The sequence below is a fragment of the Castanea sativa genome, chromosome 11, assembly GCF_040712315.1.
Source record: "Castanea sativa cultivar Marrone di Chiusa Pesio chromosome 11, ASM4071231v1".
NCBI classification, from domain to species: domain Eukaryota; kingdom Viridiplantae; phylum Streptophyta; class Magnoliopsida; order Fagales; family Fagaceae; genus Castanea; species Castanea sativa.
Genome location: NC_134023.1, coordinates 8,990,209 through 9,014,394, shown reverse-complemented (window position 1 = coordinate 9,014,394; position 24,186 = coordinate 8,990,209). Strand labels below are relative to the sequence as shown.

At 35.8% G+C, this 24,186-nt stretch overlaps 1 protein-coding gene across 1 annotated transcript in view; it reads left to right on the top strand.

The window, feature by feature from the left end:
- LOC142617379 (G-type lectin S-receptor-like serine/threonine-protein kinase At1g67520) overlaps nt 1-17,925 on the top strand; it is a 29,889-nt gene extending 11,964 nt beyond the window's left edge. The window contains exons 3-8 of the mRNA XM_075790207.1: nt 15,963-16,055; nt 16,152-16,348; nt 16,427-16,637; nt 16,749-16,986; nt 17,073-17,223; nt 17,313-17,925. Of these exons, the coding sequence (XP_075646322.1) occupies nt 15,963-16,055; nt 16,152-16,348; nt 16,427-16,637; nt 16,749-16,986; nt 17,073-17,223; nt 17,313-17,621 (1,199 nt within the window). The 3' untranslated portion in view covers nt 17,622-17,925. The remainder of the gene's footprint in view (nt 1-15,962; nt 16,056-16,151; nt 16,349-16,426; nt 16,638-16,748; nt 16,987-17,072; nt 17,224-17,312) is intronic.
- The last annotated feature ends 6,261 nt before the right edge of the window (nt 17,926-24,186 follow it).

Here is a 24,186-nt window from a genome sequence, read left to right as displayed (position 1 = left end):
GTGGCTCGGCCACTATCCGAGAACTCTAATCATGGGCCGAAGAGAGCAAAGGTTGCACTATAGTTGGCATTGAGTTTTTCGGGGAAGGATAAGTTTGAAACTATACAGCCACATGATGAAGCTCTGGTGGTCATACTTAGGATAAGGGGGTATGACGTGAAGTGTGTTATGGTGGATCAAGGTAGTGGGGCGAAAATTATGTATCCCGACTTGTATAGAGGTTTAGGATTAACCCCAAAAGATTTGACTAGTTATGATTCACCTCTAGTAGGTTTCGATGGGAAGATGTTTATACCAATAGGACAAGTTAAGTTGCCAGTACAGACAGGATCAAAAGTTGTAGAGGTCAACTTCATAGTGGGGGATGCATATTCTCCATACACGGCCATTGTGGCAAGACCCTGGCTTCATGCAATGGGGGCTGTCCCTTCCACTTTGCATTTGAAGGCGAAATATCCATTCGGGGACCGGGTTGAAGAGCTGGTCAGAAGCCAATCTACGGCGAGGCAGTGTATGATGGCTGCAATTAGACATCAGTCTGGAGTTGGGTCATCGGCATTAGATGATCATGATTTGTAGCAGCTAAAGGAGTTGGGGTTATCAGGGGATCTATCGGTGGAAGCAAAGTGTGAAGCTTTAGAGTGAATTGCTATAGATGATGATAAAGAAAAGTATTTTCAGATAGGCACCCAACTGCCTCCTCAAGAGAAGGAGGAATTGGTGAAGTTCCTTAAAGGAAACCTTAATGTCTTTGCTTGGAATGCTTATGAGGCCCCAAGAATTGATCCGAGCTTCATTTGTCATCATTTGAATGTCAACTCTACTATGATACCAAGGAAGCAACCACCTCGGCGATCATCCAAAGAACATTCTAAAGCTGTCAAAGAATAAGTAATTAAGCTTAAGAAAGCAGGAGCTATCAAGGAGGTATTTTATCCTGATTGCTTGGCCAATACAGTGATAGTTAAGAAGAAGAATGGCAAATGGTGGGTATGCATATACTTTACTGATTTGAATAAGGCGTGTCCCAAGGATCCTTTTCCCATGCCTCGCATTGATTAGTTGGTGGATGCCACGGCTGGGCATCCTCGGATAAGTTTCCTAGATACTTTTCAAGGTTATCACCAAATACCTTTGGCTTTGGATGATCAAGAGAAAACAACCTTCGTTACTCCTACTGGAAACTATCATTATCAGGTAATGACTTTCGGTTTAAAAAATGTACGGGCTACTTACCAAAGGATGATAACTAGGATGTTTGAATCGTAGCTGGGAAAGAGCATTGAAATTTATGTGGATGACATGGTGGTAAAGAGTAAAATGGTGTTTGAGCATGTTGGGAATCTTGAAAACGTCTTTGAGACACTAAGGAAGTTGCACCTAAATGCTTCCAAATGCTCTTTTGGCATGGGGTTTGGTAAATTTCTGGGCTTCATGGTTACACATCGTGGAATCGAAGTTAACCCTAATCAAGTTAAGGCTATTAACAGTTTGTAGCCACCTCGTAATCCTAAGGAAGTTTAGAGATTGACAGGAATGATGGCTACTTTAAATCGATTTATTTCTCGGTCTGCGGACAGATGTAGGCCTTTCTTCTAGTTTCTGAATAAATGGAAATGATTTGAACGGACTGAGGAGTGTGCTTTGGCTTTTCAACAGCTCAAAGAGTATCTTTCTTGGCCACCTATTATGTCTAGGCCTGAGGTAGACGAGGTATTGTTTGCTTATATCATTGTAGTTTCCCATGCTGTCAGCTTGATACTGATAAGGGTTAACAACGGTGTTCAAAGACCAGTCTATTATGTAAGTAAATCGTTACACGAAGCTGAGATTCGCTACTTACCGTTGGAAAAAGTCATTTTAGCAGTGGTGCATGCCACGCGAAAGCTTGCTCATTACTTTCAGTCTCACATAGTTATGGTCCTAACCCAACTCCTGCTTAGGTCTTTATTTCAAAGTGCTGATTATACGGGAAGGATTGCTAAGTGGGGAACAATTCTGGGGGCTTTTGATATAAAGTACATGCCACGTACCTCTGTGAAAGGTCAGATCCTTGCTGACTTGGTAGCTGAGTTTGCTGAACCCTCATTAGAAGAACATACGAAGAGATCGGACATGGATGAAAAATCGGTTGGCATGATCGCCCTAAAGGATTCTTTATCGTGGAAGGTGTACATGGATGGTGTAGCAAATCAAAGAGGATCTGGAGTAGGGTTGGTGATAATATCTTCAGATAAAATCGTCATTGAAAAGTCTTTGAGAATGGGTTTTCCAGCCACGAATAATGAAGCCGAGTATAAAGCTCTACTAGTAGGGATGATTATGGTTCAGAAAATGGAAGGGAAGAATGTGGAGATGTTCTCGGATTCAAGGTTGGTTGTAGACCAAGTGGAAGGGGAGCTAGAAGCCAGAGACTCGAGAATGCGGGAATGTTTGAATCAAGTTAGATGTTTGCAATCAAATTTTGAATCTTTCACTTTAATGCAAATCTCCAGAAACAGGAACACTCATGCCGATTCCCTAGCCACCTTGGCAACATCCTCGGCACAGAGTTTACCTTGGGTTATTTTAGTGGAAGATTTGTATACACCTACTAAGATAAATGTAGACGTAGTCTGTGTTCATCAAATCAAAGTGGGACCTAGCTGGATGGACCCTGTGGTGCTGTATCTTAAAGAGAATATCTTACTTGAGAAAAAATCTGAAGCTGACAAAGTACGAAGGAAGGCTCCTCTGTTTTGGCTGTCCAAGGATCATAAGTTATACAAGCGCTCTTTTTCTAGACCATATATGCTGTGTATACACCCAAAAGTGACAGAGCTGCTTCTAGAAGAATTGCATGAAGGGATTTGTGGAAGTCATACAGGGGAAGATCCTTGTCCCATAGAGCTCTTACTCAAGGATATTGGTGGTCTAATATGCAGAAGGAAGCACTAGAATATGTGAAGAAGTGTAACCAATGCCAAAAGTTTGCTCCAAACATTCATCAACCAGGGGGAGTCCTCAATCCTCTATCTAGTCTTTGGCCTTTCACTCAATGGGGCTTGAATATTGTAGGACCCTTCCCCACGGTAGTAGGGAATAAGAGATTTTTGCTGGTCGGTATGGATACTTCACTAAATGGATTGAAGCCGAGTCATTATCAAACATCAAGGATCTAGACGCAAGAAGGTTTGTTTGGAAAAACATAGTTACCCAGTTCAGAATTCCTCATACCCTTATCTCTTATAATGGTGTTCAATTTGATAGTAAGAACTACAGAAGATATTGGTGCGACTTGGGTATCACAAACAGATATTCTACTCTGGCTTATCTACAAGGAAATGGACAGGCCAAGGCTGTCAACAAGGTAATAGTCAATGGGCTTAAAAAGAGGTTGGATGATGCTAAGGGAAGATAGGTGGAAGAATTGTCGCACGTCTGTTGAACCTATAGTACTACACCTTGTAGGTCCATGGGAGCAGCTCTTTTTTAATGACCTATGAGGCCGAGGCTATAATTCCTCTTGAAACAAGTTTCCCAACGCTAAGGACGAGCTCTTTTAGTCCGAGCAACAATAATGGATTGTTAGAAAAAAGTTTAGACTTAGCTGAGGAACAAAAGGAAAATGATATGGTTCAACTAGCATACTATCAGCATAAGCTTAAACAGGGTTATGACTCAAACGTGAAGTTAAGACCGCTGGCGCTAGGGGATTTGGTGTTAAGGAAGTTTTAGATACTGCAAAAAATCCAGCCTGGGAAAAATTGGGATCAAACTAGGAAGGGCCATATCACATCACCTCAGTAGCTGGAATAGGAGCTTATTATCTTGAAGGCCTAGATGAAAGGGTTGTACCACGTCCTTGGAATATAAATAACCCATGAAGGTATTATTATTAATGAAATATTTCTCAGTTCTATATAGTCTACTACTTTATGCGTTACATTCATTATTTCTCTAAAGAATCAAACAAAACCTTGGTCATGTCTGGATCCTTGGACCACATACCTTGGGAAAAATTGATATCTTCCATTGTTTCTCTAAAGAATCAAACATAATCTTAGCTATGCCTAGATCCTCGGACCACATACCTTGGGAAATTTGATATCTTCCATTATCTCCAAGTGTTAAACAGAACATTGGTCATGCCTGGATCCTTGGACCACGTAACTTGAGAAAATTGATATCTTCCATTGTCTCTCTAAAGAATCAAATAGAACCTTGGCTATACCTAGATCCTCAGACCACATACCTTGAGAAAATTGATATTATCCAACATAGTTCTAGGTGTTAAACGAACCCTTAGTTATGTTCAATTCCTCAGATCACCTATTCTAGGTAAGGTAACACTTCCAGTTATTTTTCTAAGTGTTGAAGTTCATAGTGATCATGGTTTGTCCCTCTAATTGTATATATTAGGAATTCTCATTATAGTGATCTGGCTAATTGAAAATCCATGAGCATCACTTAAAGCATTTGTAAGCATGAAATATATATATGTTTGTGATTTAGATAATATTGTTGACTTAGTAATTTTCAATTCTGTTAGATAGATAGTAGAGTTTTATCCCTTATGCAGATAACGAAGTAGGGAGTATCTTGTTATCCCCCTAGTTAATTATTAAAAAAAAAAATTATTTACACAAGGAAAGAATGTAATCATGACTGTCATAAATAGGGAACTTATAACTTTCATTGATTTAACTCTGGATGGGAAGAATTTCTTACAAAAATTTACTTATATAGCTACAAAAGAAAAGATATAAAGAAAAGTGAATTAGCTGCTAAGGAAATAAAGCCCTAGGATCTAAGCCTTGGATGCAGGGGCAGGACCTTCTTTCGCTGGAGGAGGGGGGTCATCTTTCTTGCTTGACTGAGAGGTGTGAGTAGCTTTCACCATGGACTTGACCTCTTTAGGTTTGGTCTCTGCCTCTTTCACTTTGGCAGTCTCCTTGGCCTTGGCATCATCCTTAGCCTTGGCAGCATCTGTGGCCTTTGATAGGGCTTTAACCTCTTTGCCTTTATCTTTATTTTTGCCCAGCTCGCCTTTTTGACCTTCGCCACTGATCTAGGTGGATCCTTTGGAGGCTTCAGAGGGTGGAGGAAGACCCTGCACCATTAGGGGCTATTTAGAAGATTCTGTGACAGTAGCGGGGGCCACCGGGACCTCACAAATATCAAGATTGAAATATATTTTCCCCGGTTGCCTCAACTCCGAGGAGGCAGAGACCCCTGCAAGGTCAAGGGCTTTCTCCCAAGTTTCCTTGCAATAATCCCTTCACACCTCGGCTAGCTCCTCAGCTAGCCAGATCTCAATTTCTTCTATCCCATAGGTGTAGGATGCTTGTATGGCTACCTCCGTACTTTCCTCGGCTGCCCGAGTAGCGGCTTTGGCTTTCTCCAACTCAGCCCTAAGGTCTAGAACCAATTTTTGCTGAGTGGCAAGATCTATCTCTTTGAGATGGAGTTGTTTGTGTTGATCTTCAGCCTACCTCTGAGCACTCTCTATGCCAAACTCAGCACTCTTTCGCCTTCTCTCCTCAGTAATCATCTTGTCAGCCAACTCTTTTTTCTCTTCCTATAAGGTCCCCAGTGCCTTGATAGTCTCGGAGTGGGCTTGGATCTCAGCGATGGTCTCCTTCTTAGCGTCTTTGATCCATTCCTTAGCAATGAAGACTTCTTGGATAGCCTGCACAAGAATAGTAAAGCTTCTATATATATATATATATATAAAAAATGCTTTAACATTTATTTAATTAAAGTGAGAGTGAAGCTTACCATAGCAAGGTCCCTCTTCAACAACAAGAAAAGGTCTAGCTGCCTCATACGCTTTAGAGCGTCCATATCCTTTGGAAGAAAGAGAGGCTACTCCAGAGCTTCAGCGATGTATGCCGAGTGCCCTCTTTGAAATTCTCTAATGGAGGCATTTAATGGGATGACAGCCTCTTCTACCTCCAACCGAGGAGCCCAAACGCATTGTTGGCGCCCCTCAAGAGCAACTGTCTCCTCCCTATTTTCTACAGGAGCAACATGCTTATCTTTGGCCATTTTTTGTTGTTTGGGCCCCTTTTGAGGGATCTCGCCCTTTTCTATTTATTGCTCCTTCCTTTTCTTCTTTGAGTCTAGGAAGGGGGTCGGGCCAGTTATGGTTGTGGGTGGGGGAAGGTTTGGTGGTAAGGTGGGCAGAAGTTGGCTTTTTAGGGCCTCTTTTGAAAATGACCCTTTTTGCCTACTAGCCATTATGTCTCTTAAACCTTTCCTCGAATTCAAAGCCATTGATTCTTCCTTGGCCTCAGTATCTACTTCGGCAATTATCAAGGGAGGAAATTTAGCTGTTGATTTGTCAAGTTCACTCTTAAAGTCTAAGAGGTTGATGGGATTAACCCGCTCCTCTTCTTCCTTCTCTAATTGGAATTTGTCTGTTTCTTCCTCAAGTGACAGGCGTGAGGAGGAAAATTCCTCCCTGGGGGCTGCTACTTCAGGGAGTACAGGGGGGATAGTTGTTATTGGACGTGCGAGAAGGATAATAGGAGATGCGTCGGGCAATTCTCGTGAAGCGAGAATTCCGGTTTTGGAGATGTCTATTCTTCTGCAGCTACGGTCACCCACTGTGATTGAATTGCCTATGTCTTGGAAGGTGGTTGATATAGGTTCAAAGCCCAAGATAAGATGGACTGCCCTCAGCTGCCCGTCTTCACTCACAAACACCTCGAATCTTAAAACTCTGTTAAGGTCCTTGATGTTGGATAAACTTAGATGGGATGCAACGTGTTGCCTATCTGCAAAAACATCCGAGAAGCCAATCATGGTCAAACCAATTACGTTCGCCATTAAAAGGAAAGTAATTTACAATAAAAATAGGAATGATGAAGTTAGAAGAACTAAACCTTATGCCAAGGGGCCTAACCCTATGGAGTCACACCTGGTGTTCCCTCCTCGACTGGACAGTGAAGGTCGTCGTGCCACTCCCTGGAGGCAATTAGGTAGTCGTCCTTCATGCCTTTGTTAGATTTGGGAAGACACGATATGAGCCTAACGATGTTAGACTTAGACTTGAGGTAATACCCCGAGTTAGTAAATGAGCGACACTCATACATATGGACAACATCGTGCCATATGAGTCTCAAACCCATCTGCTCATTGAAAGCGTCGACACTACCTGAGATTCTAAATACGTTAGGTGCACATTGGTGCGGGCACAATCTATGATTATACAAGTAATCTTAGGTTACACTCCCCATGTGAAGTGTCATTCCTACTTCTAAGAATGCGATTATAGGAATGACGACTTCCCCTTCTTTCCTATTGGTATATATTTGGTTTGGGGCGCAATATCTCAAACCAACTCTTTGGGGAAATGTGGTATTTGGCTCTAAAGCCCTCCATACCAACAAGAGTATCTACTAGGTCTTTAAATCTACCCATTTAAACAAAATAGAAATGAAGATTTTGAAAAAGGGGAAGAAAATTAATAGGCCAAGGAGAAAAAAAAAATCTAGAAGCGTGAAAACTTACGATGGAAAGAACGGATGACTCTTCAGGAACTTCTTGGAAACTAAGAGAGTAAAGGATTCTTAAAGGCTGATTGATTTATGAAATAAATAAGAAAGTTACACCCTTCCAGCATTTTATATGAAAGGTGTGATAAAGTGGGAGTTATCCCGCTAAAAATTTGGGGGAAAGATTCTGACCATTGGATTTACATCCCACCGTTGAACGACAGGATGTCGCTTTGAGCATTTAATGGGGGCATCGCGGGTCTTGAAGTGTCAGAAACAGCTTCACAGAATGGGAAATAACATCCTCACGTGCAAAGATTGGAAAAGTGTGTAGAAGTGGTCGCGTTGAGTCAAAACCTCAATTTTCTCCTCGAATGGGGGAGAAAAATAAAGTTTTGAGGGGCTATTGTGGGGACAAAAGGCCTAAGATACGTTTCTGGGCCGTAGGTTTGGTCCGAGGATGCTTACTTGGCTGAGGACGGATTGATGGTAATAATGATACCCAGCTGGCAGACCTAAGAACAAATATGGCTGACAAAGTGAATGTGAATAATCCAAGGAGGGGTATATCCTCAGCTAAATGCAGTGAGGATCAGGTGGTACAACGTGTTGACTAGAATGATATTTTGGAAGGTCGTGGGGATGAAGATATGTTTCATAAGGGCACAGAGAGTAAGGGCGGTTGGGAAATATCCCACAGAAAGCTGCTACCACAGCATTGAATGCTTTGTACCTAAGTCTCTGGCCGCATTAATGAGAAAGTGATATCTGAACAGTGATTCTCAACCTTACAACCATTACCTAAAGATTTCAGGGAGGTGCTGATGGGACAAGTATCTATGTTAGCATCTAGATCTACACGTGGGGAGCAAAGCTGAAAGGGCGATGGAGTATAAGAAGGAAGGAGGCCCTGGAGAAGAAGGGATCGAAAGATAAAGGGAAAAACACTATAGACTGAATATTGTTAGTTAATTTTTAAGTGAAGAGAAATACAAGCATTTGGTTCTCAGCTTGGGTCCAATGATAAGTGTCATCTTATAAACTTGTTCACCTTTATTTTTTCGTGATCTTGGGTCATTGCTATTACTGTTTAAGCTCATTAGAATCAAGATTTCTGACCCACACTTTATAAATTTATTGTATTGGACTCTTTGGGCCTATACCCTCCTTCTTGCTAGGCCTAGGCACGAATTACGTCCTTACAACCATTATTTTAGATAATAAAACAAATTAATTATTTATAACATAATATCATATATAATATCATACATAGAATTGTACAATAGGATCTTAGGGCACTAATCATAATACTATGTTGCTTAAGAGATCACAATGGAGAGTAAGTCGATAAAAAACAATCGAGTTTTGGTGAGATTGTTGACTACCAACACCCACTTCATTCAAACTCACTTCCTTGAACAAAATGCTACCTAATGCCGCTAAAGTGGAGGCACTCATTAACCAAACCACTCAACAATTGAATCTACCACTTACGTGTCAAATTTATTTCCTCATGCAGCTTCAATTACCAAAAGAATACCTTTGAGTTATAGGTGACCGAATGATGTTCTAATTTGGATAGGAAATACCTTGGGAACGTATTCAATTAAATTGTTAGAAGTGCCAATGCTATGCTCTGTACCAAACACTTTCACACTACATATGGCCAATCTTCAAACCAATCACACATTCATCATTTATGGAAGAATTTGTGGAACCTTAGATTGGCTAACTCTTGGAGGGATAAACACCTTGAAGAGCTTCCTTAAGTAATTAATATAACATATAGAGACACACTTTAACCCAAAAGGCCTAAGCTCAATGGGTATATGCTCAATTATGTTATGTTAATCACTCATTCTTCTCATCTTTATTTAATGTGAGACTTCACTCACATGTGTAACCCAACAATCTCCCCCTCACATGTGAGTCTACCTCTCTATAGACCTCTCTATAGGCTTCAAGACCTCTCTGTGGGCCATAAACAAGTCATACTCACTCCTCCTTGCCTAATGGGCTTTTCACTTCATCAACACGTCATCCATGGGTCTCTCGTATAACATCCATAGGAACCACGTGTCAACCCCGCACACACATCCATGGGAACCCCACACATCCATGTCTATGGGGACCTTGCACCATACCATTATTTAGCACCATTAGCAATATTCCTTTTGTTGGGCTTTTTTTTTTTTTTTTTTTTCAAGATCTTTGTGTGTGGGCCATTTTGGCTTTCTCTGTCCCATTAGGTAGGGACCATGGAAACCTTACCATCTTCGCCGCACACCACCGTGGGTTCTGATATCACTTCTTGGGGGGATAAACACCTTGGGGAGCTTTCTCAAGTAATTAATATAACATAGAGAGACACATTTTAACCCAAAAGGCCTAAACCCAATAGGTATACGCTCAATTATGTTATATTAACCACTTATTCTTCTTATTTTTATTCAATGTGGGACTTCACTCACACGTGTAATCCAATAGCTAACAAGGTCAAGGGTTGTGTGGAGAGAATATAATGACATATTACCTGCTACAAAAAAAAAAAATCTCTTCCAATGTAAAGTAATAGCCACCTTGACTCATTATTGTTTCCGAAATGGCTATGAGGATGTCAACGATTACGTCCATGTGTATGGATGTGCATAGTAGCAAAAGCGGTGAGGAGGAGAAGTTGCTTGTGTGCAGTTTTTAGATTCTGTACACATTACAAGTTCACTGATGTCCTTGATAGCAGGGACAGAGCCACAACTTAGAGTTAGGGGGCTCTATTGTTGATTGTGTGTAGTGACTTCGGCCTTCGACTTTGTTGCTGCTTGGCCGCAGATTTTTTTTTTTTTTTTTTTTTTTTTGCTTTGATGTGTGTGCTACTGGGTAAGAACAAAATGATTTTGAAAGTTGTTTGTTTTGGGTAAAATTTGTTGATTAGGATTTTTTTTTTATTTACTATTGTTAATTTTTGTTGTTGGACTAATTTTTTTAGACTTGTATATTTTGTTTTAGATTTTAGATCTATAAAAAAATTTTAATGATCTTTTTAAAATGAGGAAAAATCTAGAACCATAAACTTTTTTGGTTATTAGTAAGTAAAAAAATAATGTAAATCGTGGGCTCAAATGTGAACTAATAAAAATTTGCTACTTTAATAGTTTGTAAAAATGTTGTAAAAAAATTTGTGACCATAACTAAGGTTTTCAAACCCAGACTGTTCAAAGAACCATTAAAGGGAGAAGTTCAAGGTTTTAGAGGTTCAACCGAGGTCGAACCGTGATGACGTCATAATTAATTTAATTATTAAATTAAATAAATATAAAGATATTAAATTTGTAAATATTAGCAAATTTGACTAAAATATCTTTAAAAATTGAAATAAACTTTCAAATAAGAGATTATTACTTATTCTTATTATACTTAAATGATATAAATTAATGAATTACCTATAATGTTTTTTACAAAATCCAAATAAGAGTAAAGATGATGAGATTTAAAAATTAAAAAAAAAAAAAAAAAAGAAGGAAAAAAAAAGAGTAAAACTCAAGACTTTTAGTAAATAAAGTAGTACGTACTAGTACAATGGGTATTTGACCATTATTCAAAAGCTAAGAGGGTTCAGTATCAATTTAAATCTCATTATTAATTTATTACATTCTGACTCCACCTACCCACCCACCCACGTCATTTCACATCTATCTATGCACATTATTACTTTCCTTGTGATGCTTTACTTCCTTCACAGTTCACACAATTTCCTAGCACCATCTTCTTCTTCCTCCTCACGTCTGCGGCTCATCTCATCTCCTTCTTTTTTTGTTTTTTTAAAAATCTCACCCTACCATCGGTGCTTCTTATATTTGTTGCTTCATTTTTGGATCTTCTTCATCATTTTCTATTTTTATTATCTTTTTTCTCACTTCAAATCCATGCCAGAATTTCAGATCGGAAAGCAAATTTCTTCAAAGATATGCGGTTGAACCGGCTTACGGTTTGAACGGTTTTTCGGGTTAGACCTCGATTCAAGCGGTTTTCTCATATTGTTTAAATGCCCAGCTTTTGTATATAAAAAATTGTTTTCATCAACGGTTCACGGCTAGCCCGGTCGGACCGTACGGTCCGGTCCAGGTTTAAAAACCTTAACCACAACACTACTCTTAAAATAATCAATGATATTATTAAGGAGTAAAAGTGCACTTTTATCAAACAAAATTACTAAAATTAGTATTCATATATATAATAATATTTTTAAAAAAAAATTGGAAGGGAGGACTATTGCCCCCAAGTCCAACCATGGCTCCGTCCATGCTTGGTAGTATGTTTGAACTCCTACAGTAGCTAGCCGGAACATTGGGATTTTTTGAACCTTTAGTTGGTTACTGTGGAATAACAAAAATGAAGAGCCGTTAAGTTTGCAACAATCAAACATTTCTCATGCTTTGCTTGTTCGAAGGGCTGTGGAATGTGCTACCCAATTCATTTTAATAGAAAGCGTCTCTCATATTTTGGTTAGGATGGATGTTATTCTGCATTGTATTAAGCAATGTATTGCTCAAGTTGTACACTATTTATAGTATCTCAATAAAACTTCCTTCAATTTATCTTTTTTTTTTTAAAGTTTATTATTTGGGTTTGACGCTCACATTGGTGTTAAACCCAGACGCATGTTGTTCAGCTCTAGGTCCAACTTGATCTCTTAAGTTAATTAGGCATCTCAAGCCACAGTAACCATCAAAATCTCTCTCTTGGAAAAAAAAAAAATTTTAAATCATTTTCTCTTATTTGTAGATTGTTTATGTTAGAGAGATTAGGTTTATGTATATTGGCTCAAGACTCAAGAGGCCTAATTATATTTAAAATTACATGTATAACACTGGCTTTTAATCTCTATATATACCCCCTTATGGTTTATTGCAACATATAATTGAGATTATAGTAAAACTATATATGTCAAAGTCTTCCTCCATATAGACAGGCTATTAGGCCAAACCATAATCATTGTGCTCTTTCTTCTCTCTATACTATATTTCTCAGTATTTTCCTAAATCTGACATGGTATTATAGCCACAACTCCTATCTTCTAGTGTCATTGGATGTTTCCTATCAAAAAAAAAAAAAAATGCTTATTAGGTGTCTTCGACTTATTTGGTCTAGCTCCACTACCATCTAAACCAAAGTTTTGAATTCCGTTCTGATCTGGCCGGAACGGGGGAAATTTTCCATTTCGTTGCCTTGTTCGGTGCAGCTGACCACCGCCCCCCCCCACCCAAGTTCTATACCGGCTCAAACTCTGCCCCGTGCCGGCCCATTCCGGTGTTCTGGCTGAGAATAGTGTTCCGGCCGGGAATTTAACATCAATAAAAGATATTGAAATTTTAGGTAAGTTCCATGCTCTCAATTGCTCTCAATCTCTTCGTGTTTCTCTCAATCTCTCCATGTCTATCTCTCTGGCCTCCATCTCACTCTCACTCTCCCTCACGGCTCAACCACATTGTGTCATTGATTTTGGCCTCCAAAAGGGTGAAGCTAAATCACACTACCCGTTGCTTCTCTTTGGTTTAAGCTAACTACTCTTTTTTCTTCTCTTTGGGTTTTCAAAAATTTGATCTTTACCTTGTGATCTAGCTGTTTTCCCATCTGGGTTTTTTTAATTTTGTCAGTCCAGGTGGGAAAAAGCCAAAAAGATGAATTTTTTAGTGCTATATGGTGATTTTCTAGGTGGGTTTTGTTGGTTAAGAAAGATTGACTACTGGTTGGGTGGAGGGGGAGATGAGAGGGTCGTGATGGTATGTTGGGTTTGAGTGTTTAGGGGTTATTGAGAAACAGAGGGGGATGGGATTGGGCAGTGAGAATGGTATAGTGAAGACTTGGGAAGTGGGAAAATCAAAGGGTGTGAAGAAGAAGAAGGAAGTGGTGGAAGCTAAAGGTGGCGTGGAAGATGAAGAAATTGGGTGTTAAGTTAGGCTAAGGTTCGTTGGGTGCTGCATTTCTTCAAGATCCAAAGTGGATAGCTCAATCAGTGGAACCACGGAGAAAATAGTAAAATAGGCATAACTTTCTAACTATATAATTAGTTGTTACGGTTTGCAAACTATATATTTTACTAGCATCTTGAGTCTAAGAGGCTCGATTTTGGGCCTAAAAATCAAGTTTTTGAGGGTCGATTTTTAATGTATGATGTGGCAATTTTTCCTACGTGGAGTCTACCTGAAAATCGAGTCTTTAAGACTCGATTTACAAACCAAAAAAAATAAATCTAAGTCTTTTACCGTCTTGTTCCCTGAAATACACAACAACCATAAAAAATTATCCACCACCATGGGAAGATCACAACAGAGCAGAACCCAGCACGCACAAAAAAATAAAAAAATAAAAAATAATGCCCCAGATCCACGGCGACCGGCGACCTAGGGCGAGCGGCCTGGGCGCGACCCAGGCCGTCGCGCCCTAGGTTCGCGCGACCTGGGGCATGGAGGCCTGGGTTGCACGGCCTGGGCGCGCCCCAGGCCGCCGCGCCCCGGGTTCGCGCGACCCGGGTGCGGCGGCTCGGGTCGCGCCCGCCGCGCGCCCCGGGTCGGCGACCCAGCCTCCGCGCCCCAGGTCCGCGCGACTTGGGGCGCGGCGGCCTGGGTCGCGCGACCTGGGCGCGGCGGCCTGGGTTCGCGTGGGTCAGCGGCGGCTGGGCTTGCGCAGATCAGCGTGGAGGAGGAAGAAAGAAGTAGATCAGGTAGTGAGAAGAGAGTGAAACCCAGAAAAAATAAGGAGAAAAGAAGAGTATATATAAAAAACATAAATCGAGTCTCAGAGACTCGATTTCCAACTAGACGCCACGGGAAAATATGCCAGATCAGATGAAATTAGACTATAAAAATTGACCTTTAAAGACTCGATTTTTAGGCCCAAAATCGAGTCTCTTAGACTCGAGATGCTAGTAAAATATATAGTTTGCAAATCGTAACAACTAATTATATAGTTAGAAAGTTATGCCTATTTTACTATTTTCTCCTGGAACCACTACTCATTATGGACCAACTTCTGTTTATATTTAAGTGCAATATGTTTTTCTTTTTATGCATTTATGGGGTTAATATATATACATGTAGCTCATAACCCCGGAATGGTGCACTGGCACGCACCAATACCGAAATATTCTATTCTCAAGGCCAATTCGGAATGGTCTCGGGAATGGAATTCAAAACTTTGGTCTAAGCACTCCTGCACCATTCTATTGATGCTAGATGACCTACAGTTCCATCTGCTGCTGTCAGAAGCCACCACAATGCCGCAAGACCACTGCTAATATCAGATCTTCCGTCTCAACTCTCAAGGTATCTGATCGTAACACCACACATACTGTTGGGTAGAGCTCATGTCAATCTACTCAAATCTGTTAGAATTAGCCTCATTGGAGCCTCCAAGCGCACTCAAAAGATTTTGACAATGTGCCTCATCCTGTCCTACCACACTGCTTGTCACAAGGCCCACAACAGTAACCTTCTAGGGTATTTATTAAAAATAAAATAAAATAAAACCAACCTTTTAAAGGTCGGGTTAACTTGGATGTCTAACTCGATCCGATCCGAAACTAAACTAGTTTGCTGACTGGACTACTAAACCAATCTGGATATGGATGAATCAACAAGATCAGATTGGCCCGTTGACTTTTTCTAGATTTAGAATGTTGACTTAAGTCGATCTAAACCAAACCATTGACCTTATCATAACTTTGACCAGAGTTGAATTATCAAATCGAGTGTACCCCACCCTTTTTTCTCATAGATTCTGATTTTGGGTTCATTTTCTGATTTGAGGCTTCCAAAACACAAAATTAATCCCTCTCCTTGGGTTCAACATCGATCAGTTACATTCATTAACTCATTTATGTGCTTCATCACAACGTTGTTCTTTGCAGATGGTCCTCAGGCCCTCGGTGTAGCCATCTCCAGTAGCAGACCCTCCTTGATCACTAATGCAACCTTCTTAGGCTTTTGTTGTCTTTTGGCTTCATCCGGCACTGTTGTTTGTTTTCATAATTTGGAATTTCACATTCATTCTACATGGTCATCTTTAAGGAATCTTTATCTTCAAGAGTTACATTCCAAACTCAAGTTGTCTTCAACAAGCTTCCATTCTGAGTTTGAGAGGGATGTTAGACATAAAAGGTTTGTGTATTGGCTCAAAACGCCAAATTATATTGTGAAGCCCATGTATACCTAACATTAACTCCTAATCCCTATATGTCTTGCTTATGATTCATTCTAACATAGAATTGAGATTATAATAAAAATATAGTCATCATCAAGGGTGTCTTCTGTGGGCGTAGGCCATTAGGCCAAACTATACAATTCTTCTATTCTCTGTATTCTCTATTTACTCTATTTCTCTATATTTTCATAAAATCTAACTGTTTATATATACAATTTTGACCAAAAACAAATTATTTATATAATTTGAGGATTACTAACACATACTTATTACCAAATGTAGGAACAAAGAAGTGGATTCCCATTGCCATTTCTCTACCTGTAATATTCTTATGCATATTGTGCTATCTACTGAGGAGAAAAGTTGCACTTGAAGGTAGATAGTTCAGATATGCAAGAATTTTGTTAAATTACATTTGCAGTTTCATTATTGTTCAAATTAAGTTAAGATGTTTTATGTAAATTTATACAGGGAAGAATGAAAGAAAAAAAGAAATTGAATTACTAGATTTAGTGACATCAGAGAGATCTACCGTCATTGGCATTCCAAATGATAGGAAACAAAGGCATGATTTAAGTGTTTTAAGTTATGCATGCATCACGACCGCCACAAATAACTTCTCAGCAGAAAACAAGCTTGGAGAAGGCGGCTTTGGATCTGTTTATATGGTAAGCTCCAATAAATTTCTAAAGAAAGATATTTTAATTAGACTATTGGCTAAAAGCCTTATTTGATCATCACATCAGGGGAAACTGCTAACAGGACAAAAAATAGCTGTAAAGCGACTATCTAAAAATTCAAGACAAGGAATACGTGAGTTCAAGAATGAGTTGATACTCATATCTAAACTCCAACACATGAATCTTGTTAAGCTTCTAGGTTGCTGCATTCATGGAGAGGAAAGGATGTTAATCTATGAATACATGCCTAATAAAAGCTTGGACTACTTTCTATTTGGTTTGTGTAACACCCACTTTTATCTTACGACTTCAATTGATTTCTTCAATGAATTTTTAAGATTTATCTATATATTAGAATAATTATAATTTAATTTTTTGTATTGGATAGATCATAATACAAGCAAGCTACTAGATTGGAAGCAACGTTTCAAGATAATTGAAGGAATTGCTCAAGGAATGATATACCTCCATAAATATTCAAGGCTAAGAGTAATTCATAGGGATTTAAAAGCCAGCAACATTCTCCTTGATGAAAGTATGAATCCAAAGATTTCTGATTTTGGCCTGGCAAGAATATTCAAACAAAATGAATTGGCAGCAAATACTAGTAGAATTGTTGGGACATAGTACGTTAAATTTACATCATTTATCTTTTAAAATTTTCAATTATGTGTTTGTGAAATGAAAATTTCCTTCTTGTGTTTTTGTGTAGTGGTTACATGTCTCCTGAGTATGCTATGAAGGGTGTATTCTCAATAAAATCTGATGTCTACAGCTTTGGGGTCTTAATGCTTGAGATTGTTAGTGGTAGAAGAAACAACAGCTTCCAACATGTTGATGATGCTCTCAATCTAGTAGGATACGTATGTCAAGAAAACCTTAACTATGGACTATGTGTTTTTTGATTGTTGCGTATTTTAGACATTCCAATGACTATAACCTTTTTCTTTAGGCTTGGGATTTGTGGCAAAAAGGTGAAGGGATAGAACTAGTTGATCCGGCAATAAGTGATTCATGTGTCAAATATCAAGTGCTGAGATGCATTCATGTCAGTCTATTATGTGTAGAGGATAGTGCAATTGATCGGCCTACAATGTCAGATGTGCTATTTTTGTTGACAAATGAAAGTATGCCATTGCCTTTACCCAAAAAACCAGCATTTTCTATTGGAAGGAAAGCAATTGAGGCTAATATTTCTGATAAAGAATCAAATAACTGTTCACTAAATGGCTTGTCCATTTCCGAAATGGATGCACGATAGATGGAAGGTGAGAAGAAGATCATCAGATTTCCTTTTCTTTAACAATAAAAACATCTTGTGTATAGCAATGAGGTAGCTCATATCAGGGCACTAAGTAGAGAGTTGTCACTTTATATTTTGTAAGTAATTAGTTGAAACATCTTGTCGATTGAACTTTATTTTTGATAATTCAGTACTTACAACAGTGGGAAGAGGATTTAAAGTCCGGTTCTCCTAAAAAGATTAGTAGGTTATGTCATTGAGCTACAATGCTCTTGAAACTTCGAGTTTAAACTAGGCTGCAATGAAATTGTACGATTTTCTTCATTATAGACATTATCTTGTTCTTTCTTTCCTTTTGAACCTTTCTTCTAGAAAATTCGACAACCTCAAGGCATTGTCATGTGCCTCTAACGTGCATTATGAAACAAACACAATTAATCAAATTCTTTTAGTCCCTAGACTTTATAAAGATTTTTTTTTTATATAAATAGTTTTATCATATTTTTCATAATCTTATTTATAACGATTTTACCATTATCATATATTTATTAGTTGATGATTTGCATAACATAGACATTAAATAAAAGGTAGAACTATTCATTAAATTTTTTTAAGTCATAGTATATAAAGATTATGATATATATATATATATATATATATATATATATATATATACACACACAATATTTCCTTAGTTAGAGTTTGATTAGTTTTAAGTTTAAATTTTGTATTATTATATTTAATTGTTGATTATGGATTTAATTAAGTGAATGTAATGGTTGATTTTGTTGCACTATAAAGTTTTCGATGTCCTCTGTATAGTCATCTATATTTTATTTATTAGTCCTCTTGACCATTTTTTTTTCCCAAATAACGATTATTAATTGATGTTTGATTTCATTTCTTCTTTTCTTCCTTCATTTATTTTTTATTACTTTGTATGTTCTTGGCTAGCTATAAATTTTATGTTTATCAATAAGAAATAGATATCATAGATGGCTTAAATAGTTATAAATGTAGTTACGTTAGTGGTATGTCAAAAGTTTTTTTTTTCCTTGTGAATTTTCAAGGAAATATGAAAGACATTTCACTAGTTTGGTCTCAATCAATTAAGATATATATAATATATTAATGGAAGTAATAATGAGCCTTAAAATTTTTAATGTATGAAGTGGTTAGGTTAGTGGTATGTCAAAGGTTTTATAAAAAAAATTTAAAAATATTTCCAAGGAAATGTAAAAGGCATTTTTTTGAAAAAAGAAATTGTGACTTTTAAAATTGTAGAAATATGATTATTTTAATTACCTTGTTTATAAATTTCATTATTAAGTAATAAAACTCTAAATTAAAGTAGATGAATTTATAAAGGCAAAATTATATCTAAAGTAACAATTGCACAAGATAAATATATATAGATAAATTTTTTATTACTATTCATGAATCATTATTTCATTGGGTACTTATAAATATCTAAATTAAAGTTTTTTTTAAAAAAAAATCTAAATTAAAATAGATGAATATGTAAAGGTAAAATTATATGAAAATTAACACAACCCAAGATGAACATTTAACCACTGGTAAATGTGTGTTTTTTGAAGACTAAAAGTATACACAATTTCTTTAGTTAGAACTATATAGCTATGCAAATATTGTTGCAAGTGGTTTCATCATTTGCAAATTATCAAGTTTGGTGGCCTTAAAAAATAGATATTTCATATTGCAAAAACTTTACATGAACTCCCCTTTTGTGACAACTTTTTTTTCCCTTTTTGCCGAGACAACTTAAGAATATTAAGACTTAAGTTGGCACATGTGGTAGTTGTAAAACATGTTAGTGATATGAAAAATACAAAGGTTTAAATATTTAAGAAAAACATTTTTAGTAGATTGTAATATAAATCATTTTTTTTTGTCAATATTTTATGTAACTCTTCCCATAAAATCAATATTGTTGGAATCCTTTAAAGATGATACATAATATTTTTCAGAAGAAGAAGAAGAAGAAGAAGCAGAGACAATGCTAACATATAATATAAAATTATAAAGTTTGCATGATTTAAATTTGTGGCAAAAATATATATTAATGTATCTATGATAAAAGTTTTTATCTAAATGATATATAGTAGTTCATAATTTTTTAGACTTGATTCAAAAATTTAATTCTCAATAGCCTTTTAAGTCTATAAATTACTCAATCTATGGGCCTAGACACATTCAAAGGGTATTATCTAAATTATATATTATATGACCCTTTATCACACAAATATTTTGATTCCCCTAATGTATGGTAAAGGAAGTCAGGTTTGTGTCTAGCCATTTTCTTGATTTGTGCTACATAATTTTTTTTTTTTTTTGACATCATTTGTGCTGCATAATAATTTAATAGTAAGGAGGATGTGACTAGATTTAATTGTTGAATAAAATAAGATGAGAGGAAAAAAGAGTAAAAATAAAATATATAGCAATAAACATCAAATTATCCAAGTCATTCTATGTAATATAATAATATTATATTATTATATACTATATATATAATGTAGTAGGATAATATTTAATCAAAGAGAATAAAAGATAACAACTTAAAGCACAAAACTAAATTGCATCAATTCAAATCAGAATTCTAATTAACACAAAAATTCATCAACCTAAAGAATTGATGCAATAAAAAAAAATCAACCAAAAAATGAAAAAAAAATTGAGAGAGAGAGAGAGAGAAGAAACCTTTTTTGTGTGAGAAAAATATGCATAGAATGAAAACAAAATCAAATTTATAGTAAGATGTTGAGAATAAGAAAAGTCAAAATAAAGGAAAATAAAAAGGTGGAGAACGAATTATATTAAGGTAGAAAGTAGTGAGGAGATGAAGAGGTAAAAGGGAGGGAGAGTTATGGAAAATTAATAATAAAAATAATGGTTAAAAGATATTTTAATTTTAAAATAATGGAGTTTTTATGTCACCTTAAATGAGAAAATATTTAAAAAATATATATAAGAAAAATTGGAAACAAAAAATGATGACGTGGCTACTGATATGGCTTAACATGAACGTAACAATATTAAGTGATACACTTCAGCTTTTAGTAATACTAGCATTATGTCCGTGCGATGCACGGCTTAATCATATTGAATGTATCTTGCGTGTTGATAGATTCATATGTAAATAATTTTTTTATTAATTTACTTAAAATAAATAATAAAAATAAATGAATATTTTACTTTTAAGTTACATAATGAATGCATGTTGCGTGAAACTAAGGTATCATAAAATGCATATATATATATATATATATATATATATATATATATATATATATATATATATATAATTGAATGGAAGGTAGTAAATGTACTTAAAAATATATATAAAATGATATTCAACAATACGTTGAACTTTAAGGCTCAATTAATCACATATATTTAAATGGAAAACTCTTAAATTTAATAGTTAAAAACTATCCAAAATAATAATTGAAATCATGTTTAAGTGAAACCTCAATTCAATAATTAAGAAAAATTTAAATTATTAAATATTTAAAAATTTGAAGTAGAGAGAGATTCACATGAGAATTTAATTTTTTTTCCCTTGAAAGTATGGAAGAAAACAATGAAACTTAAGTGAGTTTCACCCTACCAATTTTAAGTTTAAACTTAAAATTTAAGTCTTGTGCGCTGCACGCTACATGTGTATGTATATGCATGAAAAATTATATAAATTTAACATTTATTGTGGAAAAGAGGTGGTGTAATCTTACTACTGTCTAGCTAATTCTTGTTATATTCCCTTTGTGTAACATGTGTATAAGCATGAAAAATGATCAGAATTTAACATTTATTGTAGAAAAAAGGTGATGTAGTCTTACTCCTGTTTAGCTAATTCTTATTATAATGCCTTTGTTTTGTAGGGAGGGAGAGAAATGCTTTAAAAAAAAAAGTCATAATATATAATAGCTAAGATATTAATATTTGAAAGTGATATCTCATACAGGTTAATATTTCAATTGTGGGTTTTAGTAGTTAAAAGTTAGCGCATAGTAGTAAATAATTAGAAAATTACTTTGAATTTTTTATAAACTAATCCCTTAAAAAGTTATAGTAGAGTTTAAATCACATTAATAAATTATCTCTCTATTCAATTTTTTCTTTTAAATCATGTTAATAAAAAGTTATTGATAAAACTATTATTAGTAAACATTTCTTAGGCTTATCTATTTAGCTTTGTTGCCAAATTTATATAAACTATTTTATTTTATTTTATTTCTTTTTTTTCTGAAGAATATAACACAACCAAAAACCTATAAACAACAATTTACATTCAATATAAAGAATATAATCAAACTTATTCATGATTTAAAATTAAGAAATTAACACAAATTTTAAATTAAGATATAAATTTAGAAATAGAACAAAGTATAAACTTGTTTGTTTTCTCTATCACTTTGAGAGATGAAAGTGTGAGTATGTAACTAAAACCTGAATCAATTATTGTAGAAGAGAATAAATGAGTAGGAAAGTTTAATATTATGAAATGGGTTAAAATGTGTGTGAGAAGTTTTATTAGTGTTTTTGAAGTTAAAGAAAAATAGCTTGAACAAAATGAAAAAATAATAATGAAGAAAGAATGCATACTTGTAATCAAGGGAGTCGATACTGTACTCGAGGCCGTTTCGGTTTAGTTATAAAAATGATATGTCTCGGTACTGGTTAATACTGATGTACCGTTTCAGGGTTATCACTAAGATGATGATAATAATAATAATAATAATAATAATAATAATAATAATAATAATTTTTAAAAACATTTAAAACAAATAAATTCAATAGTCTTTAAATAATTATTGGGTCAATCTGTACAATTATGTTGTAGTGTTGGTCAATACCATAAACATCTTCATTAACTCAATCCCAATCTCTCTTTATTTTTAAAAAATAAAAGCCCAATTCCTTAATTTGTGTTCAAAAAATAAAAGCCCCACTACCGTACACCCTTGGTGTGATGGTCACTCCACAAGTATAAATACTTGTGGGGTGTGAGAGGCAAGGGCCGAAGTTTAAGTCTTCAGAAGGGAGCTTCACACACATATACACTTAGATTAGCTTAGAGTAGAAATTATATCTTATATCAAAAACTAAAAAATAAAATAAAAGCCCCAACTCTTTTTCCAATTCATTTTTTCTATTTTATTTTTCCTCCACCGTTTTGTCTAGTCAACTTTATCTTTTTTATTTATTTATGTACTTTTATATTACTGTGACATTTCTCTTTAGTTCCCATCCACACACATTTCCAAATTGAATCTTATCTGGCCCACGTTGTCCTTCAGTACTTCTCCCTCACAAATCTGTTTTTTTCATTCTCTCTCTAGTCTCTTTAAGATCTATTTCTCTCTTTCCCTCACAGATTAGTTTCTCTCTTGCAAGTTGCTTCTCCTCAATCAAACGTTGCACCAGCTGGTCCTGCCACCCTGTGCTTAAGTTACACTGTCATTACCGTACTCTCTCTCTCTCTCTCTCTCTCTCTCTCTCTCTCTCTCTCTATTTTTTTTTTAAATGTTGCAGAGGAATTACATTCCGGGCTGAAATGCATTTTTTGGCCGAAATGACTGAAATTCGCTGGAAAGGTCGGTACAAACCGGAATAGTTCGGTATTTAAAATGAAACGAAATAAGAGTCTACCAATATCGGATTGTTCACCGGTACAAAAAATTCCGGCTACACCAATTGGTACAAAATAGTACGGACTTCCTTGCCTGTAATGGGATATCGGCATTCACATATTGGAATAAACCTCACTTTAAAAAGGATATATATATATATATATATATATATATATATATATATATATATATATATATATATATATATAGAGGTAGAGTTTCATTTGATATAGAATTTAAATCCTATTGGAATTAAGATATCTAATCAATTTGTTTGTTGCTATCTCATAAATCCCATAAAATGTGAAATTAAAAAAAAAAAAAGGTCATATGAAGAGAAAGAAAAAGGAAAACATTTTTTTTTTATGGATAAATGAAGACTTTTCTTTTATAACCAAAAAAAAAAAGAAGTTTTTTTTAGAAGAACAAACATTTATTATATATAGAATAGATAACTTTTTGCCCCAAAGATGCAATCTCACAAAAATGCACTCTCACAAAATGCATACCCCAAAGATCTCTCTCACCACAGTGAGCATATATAAGAATTGAGCATGGCTAGTTATATATACAAGTGCAAGGTCAATTTTTGCCTACTATGGCCGGACATTAAGAAATTCATACAGCAGTAAGCAAGTACTTGTTTTATCATGCATGACAAGAATATATTGACAAAGCCCCTAAAGGCTATCAGCTTGAACTTAGCAAACGAATCAACTAAGTCATCATATATATGTTGGATTGATTTTGTAACCTCTCTTATTACAGCAGTACCCAGCAATACAATCTCACAAATGATGTGATGTACAACATCAATGCCTTTGGTTCTCTCATGATACATCTTATTTTCATTCCAATATATATATTAGGCTCTGGCTATCATAAAAAAATACAATATTGTTGTTTCCTTCAACGCCTCTGTTGCCGCC